Below are 27,918 nucleotides of genomic sequence, written 5' to 3' on the forward strand. Positions count from 1 at the left end.
ACTCAGGCAGATATTACTGCATCAGTCATGTTTGGGCCACGTTTTCGAGGTTTTAATCATAACCAAATGGGATAATGTTTTTAAATGAAAGCTAAGATTCTGTGCTCGTCACATGACTCCAGGAGCTGGGGCCCTAGGCATGGGCGTTGTAGTATCTCGACATTAACGCTACCTGGCCTGTAAAGTGTATTTGATTTCTTGTCGTCCTTTTATTGTGAGTTGCTTGGCTGCACGGTGGCGCTGCTAGGAGTGTTCCTACTATTGGTGTTTGTCTAGGTAGGCTGTTGAACTTGATCTTCATGTGACCCTCCCACCTGCAGCAGGGGGCTGCTAATATTTCATGAACCAGGCTGGAAACAGGTGGCATGACGAGTTCTGATTTAAACATTTTCCTGTGTTTCTCTTGCAATGGCTTAGCGTGTATGTAGTGAGCAGCCCCTAAATAGCGGTTACCTGAGCTGAAATGAACCCAGCTCTGTAACGCACTTTGGAATAGGCCGTGCACTCCTATAACAGGCCCTAGATACGCTTAACTAGCAGGTTCGAGAGCCACGTTTCAAATTAGTGGCACTCCATAATGTCAATGCTGCTCTCTAGATTAACCTGGACTATGCTGCTAGCTGGTCAAATTTAGGATTGAGCATCCCCACTGCCTGTATTAAATTAATTCACTTTCTTAACCAGTTCTTTGAGCATAGGTTTGGCTGCAGGCTTTGAGTTTCTGTTTGGCTGGCTTCTGAGCCTGTGAGGTTGGCCAGCAGGATTTACACTGATGTAACTAAAGTCATAATCTAGTCCCTTCTGTTTTTATAGTTGCCATTATGTTGCGTTGTTGGGTACAAAGTCTGTTTTACTATTCTTGCTTACATTTAACTGCTGAAGACGTCAGAGAAACAGGGCGTATCGCGTATATTGTTTCAGTTTACAAGGACAGACACTAGTGGGTGCTTTAGTCTCCTACAAAAATGCAAGTTTTGTATTCTAGAGAAAACTTGGGGTTTGCAGACCAGATCTGAATCTCCTTTCCCAAACCTACTGTACCCACTCTCTACACATCTACCATTCAAATCCCTTCAAGGGTCTTCTGCAATGCCCACAAATGAAGCAATTCAGAATCCCACAGAACTGAGCCACCGAGCTGTGCACATGCCTAAAACGAATGACTGCATGATCGCATTGCTATAATTCTCCATCTTCCTCGTCCCATCCTCTTCCTGTTGTTTGCTATTACTGCTCATAATGTCACATCTACTATTAGAGGGAACGATACCACCTGTTTGTTCTGTAAGATGCCTACCGCTTTTCTGCACTGTAAAAATGACCCATCATCTAAGCCCGGGAGCTTTATGCCTTTGTGGCCACATGGAAATCTGTACTTTTGGGGTCTCTACTCCAACCCCTCACGTTACCTCCCAACTTCCACAGCCATGGTCATAGAATCCAGAGGTTTTGGGGGGTGGTAGGCGAGGGGGGAACTACAAGGTAATCTAGCCCATTCCCCAGCCAGTGCAGGATTGTTCCATATTGCACGTCTTCAAGTGTAGTGTCCAGTAGGGAGTTAAATGTGGAATGGGGGGGGCTCCCAGCACATTCCATGGCAAATTATTCCGCAGACTAATAGCTCTCATTGGCAGGCAATTTCTTAACTATATTCCCTTGCTCCACTAACCTCTCTGGGGCTTCCCACTGTCACCGGGAGATTATCAGCCAAGGCCACAGAGCCTAAGAGAGGTGGGTGGTAGCAAGCAGCAGTCAGGCTGGGGGCCCTGGAGGCGTGATGAAATTGTGTGTTTGTATGTAACTAGGTCATAGGTAAAGAAGGAGCTGGGTAGGGCCTCAGCCATATTACATTGCGTAGTGCAGGGGTGGGCCAACCTTTTGGCCTGAAGGCCACGTCGGGGTGCGAAACTGTATGGAGGGCCAGGTAGGGAAAGCTGTGCCTCCCCAAACAGCCTGGCCCCGCTCCCTATCTGCCCCCCTCTGAACTCCTCACCCATCCAACCCCCCTGCTCCTTGTCACCTGACCGCCCCCTCCCGGGACTCCCCACCCCAAACCGCAGTTAAACAGATTTATTTTGGATAGTTCTGTTTTTACACACACACACGCGCGCGCGCACGAGAGAGAAGAGACAAGAGGATGTTAGTTCTGGTTTTATTTTAGCCCGAACAAATACCCTTCAAGGGGAAAAAACAAACCATGGCTGGAATAGTGTTTCACAATAGACCATAATGCTGAACATTGAAGTGTCACAACGATATAGGAGACTGAATGAGAAGCATTCAGCTGCCTGAAGAAAGCAGCTTGAGTAATTGCACCTTTATGAAATACATAGGAATTGTTACCTCCTACCAGTGCCCATGCCTCCCATGCAGTAAGAAGGGTGTATAATGAAATACAGAGTCAATTCCCCCCCCACACCCCACTACATTATGGGTTTAGTAGCCGTTCACCCTAGGGAACTGAAACAAGCTTCCAGCATTCATTAAGTGCGCTCTCTTTGCTATAGCTCTGATTCGAGTAACCCCTCATCACCAGGCTGCTGTGCTCTGGTTGCCATTATCAAGGAAGCTGGTTTAATGCATTCATAAGGCAGACAATTGAAAAGACGGAGTTTACTGTACACAGGCAGTGGATGATGCGGGAGAGGAGAGGACTGTTCCAGTCTCTACATGTCTGTTGTACTGTAGGTTGCCACTGGCTGTAGAGGAGGTTCCCACTCATGCATCATCCTCTGGTTTTGAAGTGAGGCAGAAGGGGGTGGGGGGGGGGGGGGAAGAGGCAGTAGTGAGGGATAAATCAAGGAGGGAAGCCCTGGCCTGATCTGAATGTTGTTAGGTGTCCTACCACATTCAGATGGCTGGCGAAATAGACCCCCCACCCCCGCAGCTAATGAGTTAAAACAGGTTTTTAAACAGATTTCATTTAAAAAAAGGTGACCGTGTCAATTCTCCCAGCACTGCGAAATGTTACACACTGCAGTGTAAGCCAGTCATCGGACAGAGGCGGGCTTCTCTGCAGAGCACTTCCTGACGGCTGAACTTACAGTTTGGGCTGCGAGGTTAGTTTCAGGCTCAAGTTTTCAGCAAGCTTCTCCATGAACTCAAAGGTATTCAAGTAATCAGAACGCTTCACGCTGCAGAGGGAAAAACACACCAAACAGCCACCTTAAGGCACTGATGCGGCCCAGCGGAAAGGGAAAATGCTCTTCAGGCTTTGAGTTATAATGCTATTGAAGAAGTTGTATAAAACACCGATCAGCTTATAGCGTGAAGGTCACTTCCGTGCAAGGGCCCTTGCAATATGAAGGGGAGCGTGACAGAGAGCTAGGCAACACCACCTATTGTGTTCTGGGGGGCAAGGCCCCTCCCTCAGCCTAAGGGGAGGAGCTACTGAGCCCAGGGCTCAGGCAAGTTTGGGGGAGAACAAATGAAAAACTGGGACAAGAGTGAAGTTATAGGGCCAAAATCTGGGATCCAGAAGGGGACACCAAGCAGAGAACCCCAGACAGCACCCACTACTCCTTCAAGGTGTCTAGGGAGCCAGTGGACACAGCCCAGAGGAACTCTGCCCGGATGCGTGATCGAAGCAAGGAGTGGAAACAGGCCCCACAATTGCAGAGCAACTTCCCATCCAGCGTCCTCCTCCTGGTTATATAGATGGCCACCTTGGTCAGTGCTAAGAGGAGGTTGATGAGGAGATCTCTTGACTTAGTGCGGCCAGGATAGGGCATGCATAAATCAGGAGATGCGGGGAAAAGGGCAGCCAGAACCTAAGAAGAAGATGTGGATGTGCACCAGGTTCTCCCCGATGCCACAAAATGGACAGGTGTCAAGGAGGGAGGTGAACCATGCCAGGTACACGGCCGTGCTCATGGCTCCATGAAGGAACAGCCAGCTTATATCCCCAGTCTGCTGTGGGACCAAGGTGGAACACAGGCTGGTCCACCAGGGATCCTCACCCTCCACAGGTGGTAAAAGGTCTTGCCACTTGGTGTCAGGGCAGGACACGAGGGTGAGGAAATGGAATGTGTGGAGCATGAGCGTGTACAGCTGTTCTCTAAGCATGGTTCAGAAACTAACCAACTGCAAGTCCACAACCGGCTCAGGTTACAGATGGGAGAGGACTAGGGTTTTGCGGGGGAGGGGCCTGATAAGGTCCGGAGGGCCGGGGGTGAGGAGCACCCTCCTGGACAGACTGTGGCTGCAGCTGCATTCAGAATTCATGTAAAACAAAACCCAGAAGTAACCATGCTTCAACAGTCTCTAAAAGAGCTTACTGTCGCATTAGGAGAGTGTAAAACCCACATCAGCACCTTTCAGCCAGAAGGATCAGCTATGTAGGCAGCAGCACTGAAATGAAGCCACTGCAGGAATGCAGCAGACATGCAGATAACCGTGTACTATGCTGGGTGCCAACAGTAAGGGAAGGGGGAAATGTTTGGACAAAAAAGAGAAGCGCAAACCCCTTCTCCTATGAAAAGTCCCAGGGATCTTCTAGATCCCCGGAACAGACAAGGCATCACTTAAAGTCTCATCTACAAGACTTTCATAAAAAGAAAAGGAGGACTTGTGGCACCTTAGAGACTAACCAATTTATTTGAGCATAAGCTTTCGTGAGCTACAGCTCACTTCATCGGATGCATACTGTGGAAAATACAGAAGATGTTTTCATACACACAGACCATGAAAAAATGGGTGTTTATCTAAAGTGATCACTCTCCTTACAATGTGCATGATAATCATCATACACATTGTAAGGAGAGTGATCACTTTAGATAAGCTATTACCAGCAGGAGAGTGGGGTGGGGGGAGAGAAAACCTTTTGTAGTGATAAACACCCATTTTTTCATGATTTGTGTGTATAAAAACAAACATCTTCTGTATTTTCCACAGTATGCATCCGATGAAGTGAGCTGTAGCTCACGAAAGCTTATGCTCAAATAAATTGGTTAGTCTCTAAGGTGCCACAAGTCCTCCTTTTCTTTTTGCGAATACAGACTAACACGGCTGTTACTCTGAAAGACTTTCACATTGTATCTACCTCAGAAAGGACTGAGTTGCTCTCCCCCAGACGTGAACCTGCAGCTCCTGTTTACGTACGCCATACCTAGCGCTTAGACTATTAAGAAAACCTCTGCCTAGGATTAACAGCAGGGCTGCTTTCCCTTTTACCTGTTTTGTTCTTGCTACTGGTCTTAGGCTATATGGCGCTCTCCACTAACTGATTTATAATGAGAACGTGTATATTAGTTGCTTTGCCAGTAAGACAACATGCCCCTCCCGCCTACAGGCAATTCTCACCCATCCTTGGAAAAGCTGCAAGACTGGCTCTGATTTGCATCAGGTATGTGGAGGTTTGGGCCACATATTACAGTTGATAGGGAGAGTGTAAATACAGTGGCCTGCCCAAGAGATTGTAGAGTCAGTCTGAACTATACAATGCACGATTCTCTTCAATCCCTTGTTAAGAGGTTAATACAGGACCAACTCACATTGGGCTTAGTTCTGTACTAGAATGTGAAGACAGTAGAAGGACATGATGAGGGATCTGACTGGCCCTTTTTTACATGCCTCACTTTGTAACTGTATTTGCAGCTCAAATGGTATGCAAGGCCATCCCGACACCCTTAACAAAAGATCTAGTTCACCACGTGAAGGAGAGAATGGTCAGAATTCTGTAGATTAATTGTCTGTAGGTTTTAGGAGGTGTAGAAACCCAGCCTTCATACTAGTGCAGTTCACACTTGTATTTAATAAAAGCAAGTGTCACCGTAAGACAGTCGTTCCACGGTAACTGCCTCGCAGTCTGTTCCGGTCAACCTGGGCTCTTACACCATTGGCCAGACAGAATGGATTGAGCTACTTAGATTGTAAGCTCTTGGGGGCAGGGACTGTCTCTTGACCGTATGCAAATCACTTCACCACTCTGACCTTCAGTTTCTCGGCCTGTAAAATAGGGCTCATGATGCTGACCTCCTTTGTGCAGTGCTTTGAGATCTATGTAAGAGCCAGCTACTATGATTATTCTGTGCTTGTACAGCACCTAGCATAAAGGGGTCCTGGTCCATGATGGGGGCTCCTAGCCGTTACAGTAATACAAATAATAAACAGTGGTTTTAAACCTACCCCCCACCAACCTGCCATGCTCTACTGGTCACTACAGACTTTACCAGCAATGCCATGGACCAGTTTAAGGGCAGTGCAGATACCGCATACTTACTTAGGTAAACCTTTAATGCAAGCAGCTAAGTCCTTTGTCATGAAGCCAGCCTCTATAGTCTCTACACAGACCTCTTCCAAGGCAATGGCAAAGTTCTTGAGGTCAGCGTTGTTATCCAGTTTAGCTCTGTGAGCTAGTCCTCTAGTCCAGGCAAAAATGGAGGCTAAAGGGAAAGCGAGTATAATTGTACTGCTGAAACAATAAGATGAGGTGGCACTGTCACAAACAACAAACAAGTACGAAATCCCCCAAGTAAGAAATGGAACAACTGATGAAGGTTAATGAGAAACCCTGAATGTTCAGGGGAAATCTGGAGTGCGAACTGGAGTGACTTCATGTCACTGTCTCGCCTTTGTTTTTTAAAGCAGCCCCATGTGCTATTCCAGATTTTTTTCATGCTCCAGTATCTCTTTCGCTCCTCTCCCTGGCACAGGATGGAGATGAACACAGGCCAATACGAAGAGCTACATGCAGTTAAAACTTATAAAAACAAAGTTATTAAATACCATGCAAGCTGGAATCATGTTACATGTTACACTCATTCTCCGGGCAAGTGCAGATGATGTTTCAGCATGATTTTATAGGGCTTGTTGATACACACACGTAGTGCGCGGCCAGCTGGGGAGAGAATCTATCCTGCAGGAGCCTGCCACGTGCTAAGTGCCCATGTGGACTCTAAAGCACACTAGCAACGTTTAGTGTGGGGCAGCAAACTACACAGGAGTAGAATAAAGCACATGAGGGAACTCTTTCGAGCATAACACCAGGGTCCACATGTGCAGGGTAGATTTACATCCCGGCTTGCTGTGAACTAAGCGTTCACATAGACAAACCTATACTCTGCTCACTTCTGCTTATCAGCTGTGTATACCTATTCTATTTGGAAGTAAAACAACCCAGTGGTGCCATTACTAGACCATTAATGCAGGGATGTCAGAACATCTCATAGATGAGATTGTGTGTACGATTCATTGCTCCCATCCATTCAGTTCCAAGCTGCTTGTACTGTACACTGCAGAAGTACCACATCAGATGCACAAATTATCATGCAGCTAGCATGTGTGGTATTCTGTGAGGCAGGAATTTGCAGAAACAACAATGCGGGTGTTCTCAGTCTTAACTCCTTCTTACATGTAGCAATCAGTGAGAGAAGCCCGAGGCATCTTACCAATGGGATTAGTGGAAGTTTCTTCACCCTTCTGATGCAAGCGATAGTGACGTGTCACTGTGCCATGAGCAGCTTCTGCTTCCACTGTCTTGCCATCTGGGCAGATCAGTACGCTGGTCATCATCCCCAGAGAACCATACCCTGCAGGTTATAATCGAACGGGTCAAGTCTTCCTCTGAAAACCCGGACTTGCTAAAGCTACACCACTCTGCCAAGCCACAAGGGAAGCCAAACAGACGCAGTATTCCTGAATACCAGCCAGACATTAAATACTAAAACACCCACTTGTTCAGTTCTGACTTAGGAAGCTGCTCCCAAGTGTCTGAATAATAGAAGTTATTCACCAAAGCCACTAGAAAACTGCAGACATTTTGCCCCATTTCAAGCAAATACATATTCACCATAGCCAGCCACTTTTTTCCTACCAATGAGCTCAGAGTCTGCGAGCACCTCTCCTCTCCCATTGACTCCCAAAGCTCTGAAATAAGAGTCACCCAAAACTGCAAAGCAGCATGGGAAGGGGATGGGAGCAGCAGGGCTGTTTAGCAATTGGATTTTGCATTTCATTTCACACTCGCTGGTCCCAACAAGAGGAGAAATTCAGTTCTCCCAAGAGAGAGATTTCTCCTAGGGGAAAAAAAGCAATGAGCCTCGGAAAAGCTAGCTGCAGTGGGAGGAACGGAAGATTTCCTTATTGGGGGGAGGGTGCAGAGATAGGAGTGAAGGAAATGAGGGGAGGCAGGGAGACTTGGCTGGGGGAGATGTGGGGAGCCAGGTCCAGGCTGGGTTCCTACCTGCTCCCAGGCCCGTTCCAGTCCCTCTGAGTCCTGCTTCCTGGCCCAATCCTGGGCTCTGCTGCAGCTGCTCCAGCCCCAGCGGATCCTGCTCTTGTCTTCCCCCACCCCGGGGTGTGCGAGTTTACATGGGGGCAGAGCCCCCACAATATTTCCATTGTGGCGCACTCCTCCTGCCCCGCTTCCCAGTTCCACTGTCCTACTTCTTATCTGTTCATGTATTTTGCTGTCAATCCTTATTCCTAAGGTGACCACACGTCCCGTTTTGACCGGGACAGTCCCTTTTTTAAGCCATGTCCCAGCTGTGATGACTTTTTTGGCAACAATGGGCATTTGTCCTGTTTGCTCTTGCCAATTGATCATGAGCTGGCAGGAGCAAATGGAACAATTGCTCATTTTTGTCAAGAAAGTGGGGTGTGCACTCCTAGTGGGGCGCAGAGGAACGTGCGGGGGGTGAGCAGTGATGCCACCCCTGTGAGGAGGGGAAACAGTGTTTGCGCAAGCAGCGATGCCAGCTGTGCGGGGGCAGGCACGGTTTGGGGAAGCAGCGACGCCAGCCGCGTGGGCGGGGCGGAGGAGAGGGAACAGGGCTCAGGCAAGGAATGATGCCAGCCCCACATGGGGAGCAGGCTGGGCTTGGCAAAAGCCCTAGACGTGGGAGAGGCAGGGCTCAGGCCAGCAATTTGGGTCAGCCCCGTGTGTGGAGTAGAGTGGGGCCAGGCACAGGCCAGCCCCATGTGCGGGGGGCAGGGCTCAGGCAAGTGCCTTGGGCCAGCCCCACGTGGTGTCCTGTTTTCCCTTTGGGAAATATGACCACCCTATTCATTCCCCACATTTATCTTGTCATGGTCATCTCCATTCCTACAGAAAGGTTCCATCAGAAAAAGGGCTTTGGGGGTGGGAGGAGAAACTTGCTCCTGTACAGAGATTTAAGTTTCTGTTCTACGCCACACCTGATCATCTGGGGTAATCTGGGCCAGGTCCTTCACTGGTGTAAAGTGACACGGTCTAGGAATTTCAATGCGCTACACTTGTGTACACCAGCTAAAGACCTGTCTAACATAATAAGACTCTGATTTTACATGCCATCTCCTTGGGAGGATCTCAAGCCACTTCCGAAACATGGATGAGTTCTGCTTTGCAAGCTCTGTGTGGGAGGCGAGTATTATTCTCCTCCCCGATTTAGAGAGAAATAAAGACTGAAGGGCTTGCCTAATGTCACATGGACCCAGGGGCATTGATAGAACTATAGTCTCTTGACTTCCTGTCCTCTGCCTTAGCCACATGCATGGCTGGATTGATGCACAGGCAAACCAAGCACATGCCTAGGACCCAAATTTGTGGGGGCAGAGGGTTAAAATCAGAGGCCAGTGTCCTCCTCCTCCAATGCCTTGCCCCACCAAGGGGGCACCAACCACCCTTCACCCTGGCACCACAACCCTAATCCTGGCCGAGCATGGAGGGAAGACCCCAGGGGCAGAGGAGAATGCGAGTCCACCCTGCTCTCACTCTGCAGCAGTGGTTCCTGTCCCACAGGTCTAGGCCTGGCTCCCCATTCCGGACATTGCACGTTGTGACCACATTGCGACCTGGTGCAGCATCAGTCAGGTTTGGCCCAGCCGCCTCACTCCGCCCCTGTCATGACAGAGGGGCAACCGGGCTGAACCTGAGTTGTGCTGTAACCTCATGCACCAGGTCACAATGCCTGGAGCAGGGCCCAACCCCCTGGGACAGGAACCGCCACGGTGGGGTGAGTGGGCTCTCTCCAGTCCCACCCTCCAGCGCCAAGGGTGACCACATAGCAAATGTGAAAAATCGGGACGGGGATAGGGGGTAATAGGCTCTTATATAAGACAAAACCCTGAATATCAGGACTGTCCCTTTAAAACTGGGACACCCTGGTCACCCTACCAGAGCCTCCCCTCTGCACTGGGCCAGGAGAAATGTATGTTTGCTTAGGGTCCAGTGATGGGTTAATCCAGCCCTGACCACATGGGGCAGAGGCCATTCTTCCTTCCCCTACATTCTTCAGCATGTAGGGTCCCAACATGCAAAGTCCCAGTGCTTGGAACTCCCATACTTGAATAGGTGATCCATGAACCTTAAAACTTATGGGATTAGGCTCTTACACTGGGTTTGAGTGCTCCTTCCCACAGACAGAGCCACAGATGAGAGCCTGAGGAAACGGAAAACAAAACAAACAAACAAAAACACAAAACCTGTTTTCCTGGTGCCATCCCCTCTGACGGAAGGAGCTTGTGGGGATGTAAAACTGGGAGCTCATGTCACGTTCTCACCTTCCAGGTCTCTGAGATCTGGGTCACTGGAAGCTTCTTGGGGCAAGGAACAAGGATCCCTCTAAGTTTTGTGTGAGGCAAAATTTGCTGATGGTGCTAAAGAAAGAACACTACTCAACTGACGTTCTTCCTGCGAGTGCCACACATATGCCAACAGGACACATCTCTGTGTAGGATTCTTACCAAGAGCTATGAATTTTATTCATATCAATATCTATCTGGCTCTTGGCATTTGGGTTACATTTTTATGTCATTACAATTTCTTTTTTGCTCATGGGGCATTGAGCCAATTTGCTCAGGTGACCTTTCCATGCTCAGCTTTCGCCACTGTGCCCTGGGTTAAGTCATGCAGGCATTTTGGTGACCAAATCCCAGCTACTGGTGCAAGCACTTTGGGTTTAGAGCCATTAGTAGTTGTAGTACTGGAACAGCCATCATACAAAGAAGTCTACATAGAAGATGGATGTACTCTGCCAATTGAGAGTCCCTTTTAAAAGCTAAGTTTGCATCTCATACTTAGTTTTTCTTGAGTCTGTGAACTGCAAACAGTTCGGAGATAAAGTAGTGGCTCTAGGATAAGCATACGCACGGATACGTAGCATGATATGCTCCGTGTGAGGCTGGTGGCCTTCCTGTTCCAGCATGTTGCTGAGCTAAGCCTAGGTAACAGTAACAGGTCATACCTTGTGCCACAGAGTCAGACTGCACATCACCATCATAGTTCTTACAGGCCCAGATAAAGCCACCTTCAGATTTCAGGGCTTGAGCCACCATGTCATCAATGAGTCTATGCTCATACCAGATCTTCTGGGCTTCAAACTGGGGCCTGTATTCTCTGAAAAACAAGAAAACCACCAGGTAGCTTCTGGCAATTACAATTCTGGTCAGTGCAACATACAGGTGAAAGGCTGAAATCCTTAACTTCCATGAGGAAATGGGAGAGGAAAGAGCCTGTGGGCTGAGATGAAGATGTTTATGTGCCTTGAGCAGCACCTGAAAAGACAGGATGTACATAATACATTTTGCTCCTGGTTTTATAGGTTTTTATGAAGCATGCATATAAAGATGGCATGTCACCAGTCAAAGGTGGGGGGAGGAGGGGAGAAGACAACCAATGGCTGAGCTCCTCAAATATGTGACAAACAGCAAACATAAATTAGAGGAAACACTATTAAAAGAATTTGTCTTATGAATTCAGCTTTGAGAATCAGTAGGCCCAATGGTGTTCTCTTACACTGAGACAAATCAACAGCAACTCAGCTGCATTTAAAGGGATTAAACTGGTGAATGGGAGGAGAATATGGCTCCATGCTTCTGACACCAATTTACAGTGAATTTTGTGTGATCTTATTTCTGGGGTCAATTGGAGTCTAATAATCAAGGACCTCCCTGGTTAATTAGGAGAGCTGTGGGACAAGATACTTTCTTTAAAAAAGGCCAAGCAACAATTTACCAAAATCTAGACATATTCCCTCTTTATAACATAAACCATTTTAAGAGTATACATATGTACATTTTAAAGACAGAAGACTTGCAGTGCTTTACTAAAAATTAGTGAGGTTCAAGTTCTAAAGGAATTCACCAGGGATTTTCCATGACTCCATCCAAATCTCCAGAGCTTTCTTTTTATCATCAATAGATGCCAGTGGAGATGGACACCAAAGCCTTGATTCAGGAGAGCCCTTAAGCACATGCTTCAGTGCCCCATCCTGGCTTCAATGAGAGCAGGGAGTGCTAAGCACTTCGTAGGAGGTGCTGAGCACTTCACAGGTTTGGGCTCTGAACTGACGGTGGGGGTTCACAAAGAATAAGAGAACCATCTTTCTACTACAGAAAAAATGCTCTGGAAGAGAAAAACTGGAAGTAACAATCTGTACTAGTTACTTTTCATAGATCTCCTGAAAGATGTCTTTAAAGTGTCCATCATATTTCTTCAGAATGGTGTTCTTGGTGCTCAGGTACAGGGGCCAGCCTTTAGATAACGCCATCTGGAAAGAACTGTGTGCAAAATCCCTGATGGAGTGGTCAAGGTTATACATTCCCATAGCTACACCACCACAGCCTATCAGCAAAGGGAGAAAAGAGAACAGTAAATAAGAATTAACTACAACACTGGCTAAAAATCCCACCCCATTTCTAACAGCATGCTATAGAATTCCCAGCCAGCAGGCTGGAATCCTCCTCGGCAGCCTGTCTTTCCTGATGCAGTCCTAGAAACTGTATAAGTATAACAGGATGGAATTCAGTTACAAACAATAGGACTCTTCCCCCACACGTGCATGATTTGTCTAATTCTCTCAGTGCTGTGAGGCATGGATCTCAGCATCGTTCCTGGTGGATCTTTAAGCTTAAGTAAGTTTTTACATGGCTGTAGGCCAGATGTAGTTTCCCTCAGTGACTCCTAACTATGGTCCAGATCACCACCACTCAGAGAATGGGAGGAAAAAAAAAAAAAAAACATGGAAAAGGGTTCTGGGGAGGAAATTGCTGTGGGAGATCCTACTTCTTTGAGGTGGTGGTTTAACCATTGGCAATGTGGACAAAGGCTGTGGGAGTAACTTCATACTTGGTGGGTCCCAGGACCCACTGTCATTTGTGGAGGCCCTGCATCTCTTCACTGGCTCGGACCTCTGTGTAGCCTCTCCTGGCTCCCTGAGATAACAGGTTCATGGTCACCAGGCTGCAAGGAAGGCTCTCCTGTTCATAGAACCCCCATAAGGGCTATAGTGAAGAGACAACACAGCCTTGGACAGTGTTCTGACTAGGTTGTGCACGGCCTGTGCATATCTGAGGGGGAAGGCAGGGAAATTGTGCATGTCCTCCATTCCACAGTTTGTAATCCCTTCCTCAGCATGGACCCTGGGAGGAGGAAGGAGAGACCTGCTTGTGGGCCAAGCCAGCATTCTAAGAGATACATTAACGTTCCCTAATTTCCAATTTAGTCTGAAGTACATACATAAAACTGTGTGTGGCATATAGAAGTGGAATCACCCTTTGAAGCAGAAACAACTATATCACAGAGAACTCTGGTGATTTTATTGAGAACAACAGGAGCTACGGATTTAAAAATAAGAACAGAGCCAGTCAGCCACGGAAACACAATTCCCCCAAACTCTCCTGTCATCTTGTCTGGTCGGAAGAACAGAAGGTTAGGCTTCACAGCAGCATGCACAGCCCCTTCTCTCTTCTTTGAATTGTGAAATTTACTAGAGGCTGTTGTATCTGCCATGAGTTTGATCAAAACTAGACACACTAGAATTGTCTTCCTACTGTTGACAATTACTGAAATGAAAAGATCGAGGTTCCTGGGCCTGATTAAGTCAATGACAAAATCCCACCGACTTCAATAAGGTAGTTCCCACTGACTGATCTCTAGGAGAGTCTTCGCGTTGACCTCAATAAGAGTTGGTTGGGGCCCTTAGTGAGAAACCTGAAATGGGCTCATTCTTATCCAAATGCCTTAGAGCTTCACTATCATTTTCAAAGCCAAATTACCACTGGCTTAAATGGGAGGTTTCCCTGGGTCTGCAGGATTGATTCTAATTTGAAATGTCTCACTGGCCAAAGTATTTTTCAGTAAATTTTCTTGACGATATCCCTCATTTGGAAACCCAAAACATAATGTTGGAAGGAGTGCCTCGTAAGATAACTGAACCACTGCCTATGTGTTTTCCTGGTAATGATAGAAATAGTTGAGTTTTATTACAGAGGTACCTGGTGGTAGTTGAGGAAACAGCCAGACCTTTTCATGACTGAAGCAGGTTTGATTATTTGTCACAAAAGCCAAGTTGTTTTAAGATGACATTGGTGTTATTAAGAAGCCAAATCCAAGTATGTTGGAATAGGATCCAAGAATAGAAATCACCAGACTCCATTAGTCATAGCATGCAAATTGGCACCCAGCCTGCCATGCTTAGTGACGTACAGAGCAGAATGGGATTGACTACAAGGTCCTCCAAAGAACTTTTAGGGCTAGGGGTCTCATAGCTACCAAGTTTTGTACATCCTCAAGTGTAACATTTTCATGAAAATAATTTAAAGAAGATAATTTGCACATCTGTATATAATTCACATATAACCATAAACTTCAGGTTCAACACAACTGCATGGCGTAGTGTTGGTGAAAGGCATTTGATTGACTGCCTTGGTGAACAAAGTGCTTTGTTTATCCAGAGTGCAGCAGCAGGGCTGGGAACCCACACACTACCCTGCCAGCATGGCTCAGCCCTGATCTCTGGGGAGGGGATTTCCTCTAGGAGTAACAGAAGTAGTTCATTCTCCAAGCAGTTTTCGGCTTTTTGACAGAATCTGCCAATTAGTCCAAAGCATGGTGGTGAGTTTGCGATGTGAGAATTTCTCTCTCTGTTATCAGTGAAGGGCAGTGCCTGACATAGCTACCAATGGTCCAAGCGTCACACAAGATGCATGAGAAGTGGGAAGTCTGGTGTGCGTGTGTGTTTTGTATTGTGTTTCTTTGCTTTATGATTTCCAACAAAACTGAATTAACTTTCAGCGCTGGAAAGTTCTCTTCCCCTCCCACACAAATGAAATAGGCCTATAAAAGTATAGCTGCTGTATCATGCCGTGAATTTGACACACCCACCAACTTGAATCATGCCAAATACCAGTTACAATCACAGCTTTTGTGACACCATACATACCTTCAAAGTTATGGACCAGATAGGTCACTGGTTTACCGCCATCTTTTGGTGTGTAAGTCATCTCTACTTTTCCAGGCCCAGGTACAACAAAATCTGTTGCTCTGTACTGTACAAAAGACAGAAGAGTTAAGTTTAGTAGTTTCATCCAATACACAGGTAAACTGCAAGAGAAATAGTCATGTTTGGTCTAATAGCAATTCACATTCCTTGGAAAAATATGGAAATAGATGCACTAAAAGAGCTGAAACATGCAGAAACTGACATTTTCCAGATGTAGATGACATTTTAAAGTGGCAAGCATCTAAAAATGTTATTAATATTCAGTGGGGGAGGGGGAAAAGGGATATTCTGGGAAATTCTATTGATTCCATTTCATAATTGGATTAACACAACTATGCACCAAACTACACTATCTTGTCAGTGGCTGTGAATTATGCGACTAGTGTCTAGCCTTCCACTTGAGACCTGAATTCCACACAGGCCTAACTACAGTAACAATCAATCATTCTCAGGGATTTGCAAATGGGAGAAAACCGCCCACGCAGGCAACACACACCCTAAAAAAAAAAATAAAAAAATCACATGACTGTAAAACTTAGCTACAAAAAACGTATATCATCATCTTCCAAATTGCTCTGGGTAAACATCGTTAGGTTCTTTTCAGGCTACTCTGCATTACAGCCTTCGAGCCTTCTCACCATTTCCTTGCTGACATCAGTAATGTTCTGTTCTTCAGATCTTCTGCAACTTGCCCAAGCTCTACGGCTTGCTGTTTTTCCTTTACCTCTTCCCATCTATTATTCCTTTCACTTTAATCACTTGCTCCGGCAAGTTTCCACTTCTTTTGCTTTATCAACATACTGTCTAGCCTACTGTAATTTCCACTGCTTACTTAATTATTCAGTGCTCTTGATTTATTTCTTAAAGACATAATACTAATTATTCTTTTTTGTGAGGTATGGGCTCAGCCATTTCTTTTTGCTCTTAGGAATTAGATACTCGGCTGTCCCCTGCATTTTAAGTAAGCATATGACTTACCTAGCTCTTCTATAACACTCATCCATAGATTACAAAGCACTTTACAAAGAAGATCTATATCATTATTCCCATTTTACAAATGGGGAAACTGAGGTACAAAGCTGCTATGACTTGCTTGACATCACACAGCAGGTGAGTGGCAGGGCTGGGAACAGAGCCCAGGTCTGACTTCCAGTCCACTACCCTTCCTATGGGACCACACAGCCTTCCACACCATTTTGTTTCACTTGAACAGCTTCAGAACAAAACAAAACTCAACCCTCCCTCAACCATTTCTGCACCGAGAGTGGAATCTGTGCGGACAATCACTCGAAGAAGGGACAAATGCTTTTTCACTAGGCTGTCAAACTTTTAATTTAAATCAGGTGCTCAAATGACATGATTTATTTGTAAGTCTAAATAAACAATAAAATGTCAAAAGAAAAGGAGGACTTGTGGCACCTTAGAGACTAACAAATTTATTTGAGCATAAGCTTTCGTGAGCTACAGATCACTTCATCGGATGCATCCCAGGCACAATTTAGAAAGTAACCAAGCAAGTGGGTTTTGTTGGTTTCGGGTTGGTTTTTTTGCATGAAATGAGTACCTGGCTCTACAAAAGCTGCCCATGGTGGAAACACGGAGAATGGAGAAGTAATTTGGATGTTGGGCTACCTGGAAGTACTTCAGACAATTTGACAACACTGGGACAAGAGGAAGGAAAAAATTTAGTGGTAGAGTCTCTTATACAGTCATAGCTGCAATGGGATGGGAGGAGGGCCTTGGGAACAGTCGCTGGAGACATTCTGTCTCTAGACGGCTAAGGTAGTAAGCTTGCCTTCGGGGCAGTTGGTAATTTCTACACTCTTTAATAAGAAACAGTGCACTTTACCTCCAGCATAGGCTTCTGTATATTAGTAGAACTACAGTAGCTCCAGTCATCGACCAGCTAATAAGCAGGAGCATGATGAGTGCATCTCCACCCCCTCATGGATCTGTGCAAAAGCAGCTAAAATATGGCCCTTAAGAGATATCACATGCATATTGGGCACATGCTGTTTTGTACCAGACCTGTTCCCTGGGATAAGACTGTTCACCTAAATAAAGTACAGATAAAAAGAAACAGAGAATGACCCTAAAGTAGTAACTCACTTGGTCCCCATAAGCGTGACGGCCAATGATGATGGGTTTCACCCATCCAGATACCAGCCGGGGGATGTTTTTGCAGATAATAGCCTCCCTGAAGACTGTGCCACCCAGAATGTTTCGAATTGTCCCATTTGGAGACTTCCACATTTGCTTCAGCTTGAACTCCTCCACTCTCTTCTCATCCGGAGTGATAGTAGCACACTTGATGCCAACATTGTACTTCCTTATCGCTTCTGCTGCTTCTACTGTCACCTTGTCATTGGTCGCATCACGATGTTCCATGCCCAAGTCATAGCTACAAATAACCCCCCAAAATAATCAATAATCAAAGTCACCAGATGGATCAGTCTAAGATGCTTATGGTCATACATGATAAAAATGGACCACACACACACAATCCTAGAATTCTGTCATTACTGGTATCTACATCGAGCCAACCTGCACTCCAGCAGGAGTCAAAACAAGGGAAGATAGATGGTCTTAACACCAGTATCTTCCCTCAACATTTCTGCAGGTGAGGGTGCAGGGGTAGCTTTAGTTTATGGTTGAGGCTGTGTAGGAGCCCTGCCAACAGCATCTGCTGCAAGGATACATAGATGCTTGCATCCCCAGCTGCCTTGGCCATGCCCTATTCTCAGCTAGTACCCACCTGCTTTATGATCTCTGTCAACCTATCACCCTGGCAGCTCAAGTGAAGTTGTAGCTGTTTTGCATTGTTTCAGCCTTCCCCGATGGACTTTCCGTTATGGGGCCCTCTGCCTGCGTGCAAATCAGCATAAACCCTGAGTGAATTATACCCTTTTACTGCAAGCCTCTTGGGGCTGGGACTGTGGCTTTCTTTGCGTAATACATAACACTAAGCACACCAACAATAATACCAGTGATGATGGAGTCAGCACATGGTTACACTTTAAAAGTACATCTGAACATATTTCTTTAAAACAGTGGAGGGGAAAACGTTTACTATACTCATGACTGTTTTTATGAACAATTGTGCTTTGCATATTTGTCCTCAAAGTATAATCAGTTACGTGTAAAACAGGGCATTAATGTATCCACTGTGCTTGGGAAGACAGTCTCAGTCTTCTTCCCCACTTTTTAAGAATGGACTCTCCTCCAGACTGTGTGTGTGTGCAATAAGCTGCTAGGTTCCTGTAAGTTCCTCTTGGCACCAGCAAGCAGTAAATCTTGGGCAAGTAGGAGGTGGAGTCTCCAGAACAAAAGCAAACCGCTTTGTAAGTAGGGAAAAGGTCAGACTCGGTGGGTTTGACTAATGATTGACACCACTGAAGATCTCTCCATACAGCTGGGAAAATAAAAACTCATGAACATTGCTGCTGCCACTGTAATTCTGACCTACTACTTTGAGGATAGGAAGGGAAGGAATAGCTCTTTATTTTGCTAAAATAAGTCTTGTAGGCAGTGTCATCACGTTCCGATAGGTGTGATTTTTTTCCCCTCCCCGGTTTCTTAAAAACTTGCTCCTATTTTTATTGTGGAGGTGAGCAAAGGTGGATGGATACAGTTTATGAAACGGTGAGAAGTGTGAACAGTCACAGACTAATCCAAATACTGCTTAATCCTGTTCCATTCCCTACAACAGCCCCTTTGTACCACTCCAGCAGCCTAAATGGGTAAAAAGGCCCTGTGGGGAATTCCCCCACGTTGGCATAAGGCCAGTGGGAGCCCAATACTATCATTCAGTAAAGCTGTCCGTGTAGGGATGTGCTGGGGACAGGGGGTTAAGGAGAAATGGCTGAAACTCTCTGAATTCCAGCTGATTTAGGCTGCATAAAGCATACAGGCAGCTATGCATGCTGCTCTAACACTGGAGGCATCACTAGACTTAGAGCAGCCCAGAATTAAGGAGGTCCAAAGGTGGTAACTGAACACCTGGGCTCTGACTCCTGTGCTGTCCTTTCTAAGAGGCACAGCCAGTTTAATCCACTTACTGCTGGGCGTACACCGTGCAAGGAGACTGTCAGTGAAAGTGTTTGCAGGAATGAGGTCATAGCGAAGACATTTGGCAAACAGGTTTCTCACCACAAAGTACTGGCTTTCAGTAGATGACTGAGCCCTTCCTGGTGGGCTTCAGAACCAATCATTTTGCAAACCAAGCAGAGAAGCACTGAGTGCTGGAGGGGAGACGTTCATGGGAGCCAGTTCTCTGACAAGGTATAAACCCCACATATACAAAAATATAAACCAATGCCCAACAACACTAAATCAGCCATATACACTATATGTAAAAAGAACATGAGTACTTGTGGCACCTTAGAGACTAACAAATTTATTTGAGCATAAGCTTTCGTGAGCTACAGCTCACTTCATCAGATGCATATATATGATTACCTGTGCAGGTCCAGATCCACATATGGAAAAATCAGCTTTTCTTTAATCAGTTCCCAAATCACCCGAGTCATTTCATCGCCTTGCATCTCCACAACAGACCCTCCATGGATTTTTTTGGACATCTTGAACTAAATAAGATGTAAAAACAAACTAAACTCTCTCGATATTAAGCAATGCACATTTTTATAACATGAACAGAAAAAAAAGTCCCAATCCTACAAACACTAATCCTTTAGCAGTGTTGCAAACTCTCATTTTATTGTGAATCTCCTGAAATGTGGTGCTTTTCTTAAAGCCCCAGCTCCTGGATGCTTCTGATTAGGGGACAATCTCAACTTTCATGTACGTTTCTATCCTCGTGGTTGTGGAGAGAAGGTTGAAAATGTGCCCTGAGTGTCTCCCAAAGGCTCCAAATCCAGAAGGGAAATAAAGAGAGTTCAAAATTTATTAGTTAAAAAACCCTCATGATTTCTAAGCCAATCTCATGATTTTTGAGGGACCAGACTCACGATTTTTGAATGCTTAAGGTTGGTGATACATAGTCATTTTAGTAGAGATCAGCTCATCTCTGCTCTTTTTTTCCCCTCCAGGAGTAAAATGTCACATTGGTACAGAAATGCCAAGGATATGCAAATACAACTTGAATGTCTTACTTTTGGGGTTAAAGTACTGGAACGGATCTGTTTTCTGAAAACAGAGTACTCCTAAAGTATTGGAGTCAAGGGTCATTAAAAATATTTTCCACCAAGACTCTATATGGCTCCTATTTGCTTCTTGATCCTTGTCAACAAAAGGCACTATTCAAACACTTTATGCTCTGCTTTCAAATGGCTACCATCGCTTGGTTACTACTTCTGGTTACACAAGAGCTATGACTTGGCAATTTTTTCTCAAACGCAATCCAGCAACATAGTTCTCATTAGTTATTTTAAGTTCTCAACTTAGATACAGGAAACTCATGTTTAAGGCTTATACACTTATACCCATGCACAACCTCATGTACATGAGTAGTTTCACTGGATTCCATGGGACGACTCACATGAGTAAAGTTATGCACAAGCATAAGTGTTTGCAGATTTGGGGCCTTAATATGTAAATATTGATCCTTACTGACAGTAAAAATTCTTTGCATTAGTAATTCTTATTCAGCATTCATGTAGCCAGTCCATTTTTAGACTTTTTTTACGTGAAAGTAATGGCATAATTAATATAAATATTTCATAATTGATACAGCAGCTTTCATTTGAGGATCTCAGAGCCATTTACAAACATTGTTTTGCATTCTTCATCACAAGAAGCTTTGAGGTAGGAAAGGGGTAGCATACCTGTTTTACAGATGGGGAAAGCAAGGCAGGGAGGGTAAGTGACTTGCCCAAGGTCACACAGAGTCCGGGGCAGAGCTGGGAACAGAACAGAGAACTCCTGATTCAGTCTTGTGCTCCAAGCACTAGATCATGCTTCATTTTTTTACTTCCTCTAAAAACCCACCTTCCGAAGTGGCAATAATTTGCAGCCTTATGCTACTAATAACCCCATCTGGACACATCAATTTGAATAATAACCAATCTGAAACATTTTAAAGGTAAAAATTTTTTATTCTATCCAAAGATAGCGTCCTTGCCAATATTAGATATGGTTGCCTAGTTTTTATTACAAGCCACTATACAAATGGCCATTCACAAAACTTTGGCTGACTCATAGTAGGCTCAGCCCACACATATAAGTACTCCAGGCCCAATTTGCAAATATGTTTTTTCAGTGACGAGGAGGGAGAAGGGTCTTGTGATTAGGGCACAGAATTACCGGTTAAAAGATTCTGTGTTCTTTTTCTGGCTCTGGGTGACTTTAGCAATTCATTTATACCAACACTTTCAAGAAAGAGGCCATTGATTTTGGGGCGTTTGAAAAATTTGTGAGCCCAGAATAGGGCAACCAAAAGTGATCATTTTTGAATGTCTGGCTGCTACCCACTCTAGCCTTTGACATCAGTAGAAAAAAAAATTAAAAGATGCATTTAAACATGTTAACTAACAACATTTTCCCTAGTATGGCTATGGCGTATGAGCCTCAGTTCCCCCATCTGTAAAACAGAGACAATAAAACATGTAGACACCTAAACACTGATTTGAACATCTACGCATGGGATTTGGCTATCCTATTAAGAAGCTCACCTCTGACAGTCAGTTACTTCACTGATCTCTCCCTTTCAGGTTTCTCACATTCTTGCCACAGAGCACGGACTTTAAAACAACATCCTCTCCCCTTTCATATCCTCAGCCCACACACCAAGCCAAAGAGGCCTGGATTGTACATTCCCAACACTCTTTCATTAGGAGAGGCTCATTGCATAGTGTAGTTGCTATTTACATTATTGCAAGTTACACAGTTCAAATCACATCCACATTAGAAATGTGCAATGGTGCAGCTATGTCAGTGGCTGGAATCGCAGTGCTGGCGAGATCTGAGATCAGAATTTGGTTGTGGGCCTCGTGTGCCTGGGAGAGTTTTACCTGTTATACCAGTATAACTATGCCATTATAACTCCCTGCACAGACAATCTTATTCTGGAAGAAGACTGGCTTTTTGTTGGTTTAGCTTAAACCCCTTCTAGAGTGAAATAACTAACCTCTCCGGCAAAAAAAGCCACTCATACAAGAAATGTCCACAGGAGAGGTTATTCTGGTATAACTATACTGGCTGAAATTCACACTTTAGGTTATACCAAGAAACAAAAGCATTTCCACTCAGACTAGGTCTGTATAATGTAAAAGTGATCTAAGCTAGACAATAGAGTCTCATTGTGAAGCTTTTGTTTGTCATGAAGCAGCTGTAATTTGATATTACATTTGCAATCATGAACTGTCACTTTGTATTTTCCAAAGACTTACAAATCATACTCTCGACAGCGACTCAAAATGAAGTCATTTAAAGGTGCACCTTTTGAAAAAACCAAACACACTGTAAACTTCCCACCGGCAGAAAAGAAACCCTGCGCTCAGCCGGATCCTGAGCAGGGGCAGCCTTGACAGGCCCCCGCACCCTCACCCACCGGGACACGATCGACATCTGCAAAACAAATCTAGATGCGGGCCGCTTGTAAAACCCAGGGGGCGCAAGTGTCCCTATGCCACTCTGGAGCTAAGGCGGCCGCTTCAAGGGAAGCCGGATCATGGCTTTCAGCGCGGGTGTGGGGCGGTTTGTTTCACAACTGCAGCTCTTGCTGGGGGGTAAAGTACAGAGGTCAGATAACAACCCCCTGTACTCAGGGGACAAAGGGGACCGTGCAAACAGACCGAAGGTAAAAGGTCTTCATGGTTGAGGTGGCGGGGGGGGGTGGAGGGGAGGGCTGGCTGTCCCCCCCCACCCCACCCCACCCCACCCCACCCGCGATCAGGCCCCCATTTCCAGAGAGAAGCCTGACCCCTTCCTCGCCACGTCGGCCCAGCACCCACCTCGTCGCTCTCCGAGCCTGGCCCCCCCCCACCGGGCTACCTGCCCCTGGGCCGGGCACCCGGGCACGGATCGGCCCGGCCCGCGGAGCCTCGGTGCCCCGCGGGCAGAGGGGGCCGCTGTCACTGACAGCCCCTCCCGGCCCGCCCCGAGCCAGGGCAGCGGCGCCGCCCCCGGCGCCCCGCTTACCTCGGGCTGTCAGGGGCTTGGGCAGCGCTGTCTCCGCACCCGGCCTGCTCCGGCTCCGGCTCCGGCTCCTGCTCCCGGTGCCGCGGCGCCTCTGCTCGCCGCCGGCCGAGCTCCCCCTGCCGGCCCCCGGCTCGCCCTGGCCCCACGGGCCCGCCTCCGCCGGCCGCGCCCGCCAATGGCCTCGGCAACGGGCAGCCGCTGAGGGCGGCCCACGCGGGCGGGGCGGGGCCTGTCCTGCCGTGGGGCGGTGGCGGGCAGCAGTCAGGGTGGGGGTGCTATGGGGGGAAGGGGGAGGCACGAGGAAAATGAGGCCCTGGGAGAATTTGTGTTTTGGTGGCCCTGGCCCCCGTGGACACGGAGTCCCTCCCCCCGCATTGCCCCTGTGGGCTCCCCACCCTCCTGCACCCCGAACCCCTGCACCTCCCTCCGGTGCCCAGGTGGGGAAACGGCTCTGGGTGCTGGGAGAGCCGGCATTGCTGCTCACTCCCCCCGGGAACGCTGCTCCTCTGGGGTGCTGGGGGGGGGATCGGGGAGCCGTCCGGGCTCCCTGCGTCCAGGTCACTTTCCCCACCTGGGCTGCCTGAGGTGAAGGCAGAGAGCGGCAACTCCTGATGCTGGACCCACAGCCCAGCCCAGATGGGGAAAGTGACCTGGATGCGCGGAGCACTTGGTGTTGCTCCTCGTTCCCCCCCCTTACTGCCCCTTAGGGGGGTGAGCAGTAGCTGTGTTGCATCACCATTTGCCTCCCCCTTACTCCCCTGGGAGGAAGCAGGGAGAAATCTGGGTGCTCCCCGCCCCCAATGCAGCACTCCCCTGCCAGCCGGGGGCAGTTTTTGACTCCACATGGGTAGTATGCACCTCTGCGCTGCCGCACGGCACCCCCTTGATTACGGCACCCTGGGCGGTCGCCCAGGTGGCCCACCCCTAAGGCCGGCCTTGGGGAGACAGCGGAGGGGGGAGGAGGAAGGAGAAGAGAAGGGAAGGGAGGTAGAGGAAAGGTGGGAACAGAGGAAAGGGGGAGGCAGCAGTGGGAAGAAGGGAGGCCAAGGCATGCAGATGCTCCCACAAAGGTTATACATTTACTCAGGTGAGGCTGAGGTCCCGCCAGGGTTTTGTATCCCCATGGGTTACCAGCCAAGCCCCTCAAACCCCCCCCCCCCCCATTTCAGACTATAGCCCTGTGGTCCTGTGTCAGGCTGTAGGGCAGGGGTAGTCAATTATTTTTTGGCAAGGTTCAAATTCTTGGTCAAGGTCCAGACTCCAGAGAAAAGAAAACAAATCATAATGATAAGTAAATAAAAAGCATCTGGCGGTCTGGATTTGGCCCCATGGTCCACCTATTGACTATCCCTGCTGTAGGGGATATCAGACCGCAACATTAGTTTTCAGTGTCTAGCCCTGCCTTTCACAGCTCTGCCCACAACCCAGCTTTCATTCCTTCCTATCCCTCTTCTCACTCACTTTTCTCTGCTGGGGCCTCCTGTCAACCTGCTCCCTTTGGGCCAGAATCATCTCTGTACAGACCTTGGCACAGGGGTTGAGAGGAGGTGAATTGTCTCCCCCATGTCTTGGGGCTGCTGGGGTTTGGGCCAGTGCCTGGTGCAGGTTAGGATAGCTCTGAAGGCAGCCCTAACTCATGCCACCACCCGCTTGAGCTTTGCATTAGCTGGGGAATCATTGGGCTGTAGAAATGCCTTGGCTGTGCCAACTCACACCCCGGTTTGCCCCAACACACACCCTCTGGCAATAGCTCTTGCAAGAAGAGAGGCAGAGTCAGTGTGAATCTGCCAGGGAGATCTCTGTGCCACGGGCATTCCCCAGAAAGGCGCTGGTGTAATGTGGCCACAGGGCACTGCTGAATGGGCATTTTCCAACCTTATTCTACTTGCATCTTCAGGCTGTCCTCTGCTACTAAAACAGTGCACTGAACAGAGAATTAGTGTTGGTAAAATCCTTTGAGAATGTCAGACAAAAGATGCTGTAGTGCAAGATATTAAGAAAATAATAGCGGAAACAAAATTATAGTTTTCCTCCCAAAAAGTAAATCCCTGACCCTGCAGACACCTGCACACATGATCTATTGAGTTCAAAGAGACTTCTGGTGCTTAAAGTTAAGTGCAGTAGCAGTCTCCTTTGGTTGAAGGAACAGACATACAATTGGTCAATTCAGTCCTCAGTTTAAGAGTATTCGTGGCAGCATCCAGGAGTGTCTCTTTCTAACATCTCTGGTTGGCTAGAAGGCTCCATCCCATGCTGGAGAATGATGATCTGGCCTCACTCATTCACACTTTCATAATTTCTCAGTTGAATTACAACAATGCCGTGTACCTGAGCATGAAGCCTCAGCACATGGGAAACTCCAACTGGTACAGAATGCTGCAGCAAGTCTCCTCAGCCATACAGGCTACCATGAACACATAGGCCCTGTCCCCCACTCTCTATCCTGGCTTCCCATAGAATATTGAGAATCCAGTTCAAGGTCTTGGTGTTTATTTTCAAGGCACTCCTGGCCTGGGCCCAGGATATCTAAAAGACTGCCTAGAGCTCTGGGATGAAGACTGTGATTGAGAACTTCACTCCTTTGGCACAGGGGAATGCTCTCCAAAAAACAGCAATGCTTGTCAGTGCAGGAGACAGAGCTTTCTCTGTGGGGTGGCCTGAGGCTGTGGAATGAACTCCCTCAGGAACCTCACAAACCTCACCACACCCCAGTGCAAGGTGCACTTCTTTGATCTTCTCTAACATAAATGTATACTAAAAAAACCCCCAACCAAACAAAAACCACAACTACTACCATTAACAAAAATACCTTACCAAGACAACTAGCTGTACAAAATTCTCCCCCTGGGCCATGGAGGAGAGAATAAATATGTGAGAGATGTTAGTCACATTATTTAAAGGCAAAGTGCTACAACTGGAAGGTGCTCAAATGCTACAGAAGTCATCACACAGTATAAGAACCTCTATAGAATAGAAGAGAAGAAGTGCTTGCAGGAAAAGGATCTTAATTTGCAAGAATTTAAACAAAACGCCATTGCCCCCCAATTCCCCAAAAAAGAGAAAAAAGAAAGCATTCCAGTGCTGTTCAGCTTATGATGTTTACACATTCTGTTGGCTTTGACACTGGAGGTTATATGTCTGAAGAAGACTGATTCCTCTTGTTTAATTTAGGGGTTGTGGGACTTGCACAGTGTATAGTCATTTACACGTGTCCAAAGTAGATGAGGAGGGAAGTGAGATTTGGTTGCATTTTGGCACCCACTATGTACAGGTGTGAATAACTATGCAAGACAGCAGACTGTCAGGTCCTGCATACACCAGGGGTGGGATTTTGAAACAATGTCCAGTGTTGGCTCAACTGTGCTATCATTGGAAACCATCAGAATGTCAATGTTGAATTTAATGAGAGTGGAGTTATGCCGAGGCTAAGAACTTTTGAAAATCCCATCCTCTGACTATGCTTGAAATATTAATCACACATTTCACTCACATTTTGACTAGAAAAGGATGAATTCTTTGCAATAATTTCATGGTTCTCCTTCCCCTCCCAGTTTTCAAACCAGGTGTAAAAGTGAACGGGGTTTTGGAGCATAGATGGAATCTAAATTGCAAGGATTTGAACATCCCCCACTCAATCTCCCCCTCTCCCCCCCATTCTAGGTTACTGCATTTGCTAACAGAGTTTGTAAATGAGTGTGTGTCTGCTTAATAAAATCTGCCTGGTGAAGTTCACAATTCATTTACAGAGAGCTATAGACATGGACCCATGCATGGACTCTTCCGTTTTGAATCCTAGATAAAAGCTGTGTCGATCATGTGTCAATGCTGGTGTAAGAGGAAACACTGCAGGCTGGAGGGCTCAGCTCGATCCCTCTTAACCTGCCCCGGCCCAAATGCAGGACGCCACAAAGACCCAAAAGGAGGCACCCCCAACATTTACTCGTGCAGGAAAATTAAAATGCAGTGGGGTTCACTGCTCTATGAGACCAGCCCTCTGCCCACCTCCGCTCCATTATGCTTCCTCCTGGTGCCAACGATCTGCAGCAACCCAAGTGCGGGGTGCGTGCAAGCACAAGGCAGGGATCTCGGGGGCCAGCACGCGCGAGGGACTTGGGCCAGCCTCGCGCCCTGAGGTGGCAAAAGCCGGGCGGCCCCTGGGTGGATTGCTCTGCGGCTCGATTGGCGCGGTCTGGTTGCCCTCGGCTGTCGATTGGTTGGGGCTTGTGGAGGCCGGTTGCTAGGAGGGGGCGGCCCGAGAGACGGGAAGCGGACACGGGGGTTGATGGTGAAGACTCAAGACGCGCCCCGGCCGGTATGAGAGGTGCTCCCCGTGCGGCGGCGGCCTGAGGCAGCGGCGGCGGGATAAGGTACGGGGCGCCCGGTCCCGGGCGCTGCTCCCCCCCCCCCCCCCGCCGGGAGTCCCGGGTCTGGGCGGGGGCGCTGTCGTGTCTTGCGTCCTGGCGGCAAGGAAAGCGCCTCCCCGGCGATCAAAGGCTTGCTGCTGCCTTAGTGGCCCGGACTCCCCCACGGGAGCTAGTGGAAGTTGGGGTGCCTTTAAAGCTAGGGACACCCCCCCCGCAACCCTGCGCCAGGAAACGTCGTGCAGGGAGCCTGCTGGCTT

General features: G+C 47.3%; 2 protein-coding genes across 8 annotated transcripts in view; one reads left to right on the forward strand and one right to left on the reverse strand.

Annotated features, from left to right (window-relative positions):
* Nucleotides 1–2,138: 2,138 nt before the first annotated feature.
* Nucleotides 2,139–23,458, reverse strand: IDH1 (isocitrate dehydrogenase (NADP(+)) 1). Of its 4 annotated transcripts, none has more exons than XM_037912063.2 (9): nucleotides 23,298–23,458; nucleotides 19,659–19,786; nucleotides 17,310–17,601; nucleotides 15,141–15,246; nucleotides 12,364–12,541; nucleotides 11,163–11,314; nucleotides 7,389–7,529; nucleotides 6,221–6,383; nucleotides 2,139–3,134 (listed from the first exon to the last, which is right to left on the reverse strand). In XM_037912063.2, the coding sequence occupies exons 2-9, from the start codon at nucleotides 19,778–19,780 to the stop codon at nucleotides 3,041–3,043; spliced, it is 1,248 nt and encodes a 415-aa protein (XP_037767991.1). In that variant the 5' UTR covers nucleotides 19,781–19,786; nucleotides 23,298–23,458; the 3' UTR covers nucleotides 2,139–3,040. The 4 variants fall into 4 exon arrangements, with proteins under 4 accessions (XP_037767991.1, XP_043380921.1, XP_007071883.2 ...); XM_043524986.1 differs by lacking the exon at nucleotides 23,298–23,458 and adding an exon at nucleotides 23,111–23,230; XM_007071821.4 differs by lacking the exon at nucleotides 23,298–23,458 and adding an exon at nucleotides 22,596–22,616.
* Nucleotides 23,459–27,506: 4,048 nt separating this feature from the next.
* Nucleotides 27,507–27,918, forward strand: part of PIKFYVE (phosphoinositide kinase, FYVE-type zinc finger containing) — a 99,225-nt gene continuing 98,813 nt past the window's right edge. For all 4 annotated transcript variants that reach the window (XM_037912177.2, XM_037912180.2, XM_037912178.2 and 1 more), the window contains exon 1: nucleotides 27,507–27,664. The gene's annotated coding sequence lies outside the window, so the exon portion shown is untranslated. The remainder of the gene's footprint in view (nucleotides 27,665–27,918) is intronic.

This window comes from Chelonia mydas, chromosome 11 (assembly GCF_015237465.2).
Source record: "Chelonia mydas isolate rCheMyd1 chromosome 11, rCheMyd1.pri.v2, whole genome shotgun sequence".
In the NCBI taxonomy this organism is placed as follows: domain Eukaryota; kingdom Metazoa; phylum Chordata; order Testudines; family Cheloniidae; genus Chelonia; species Chelonia mydas.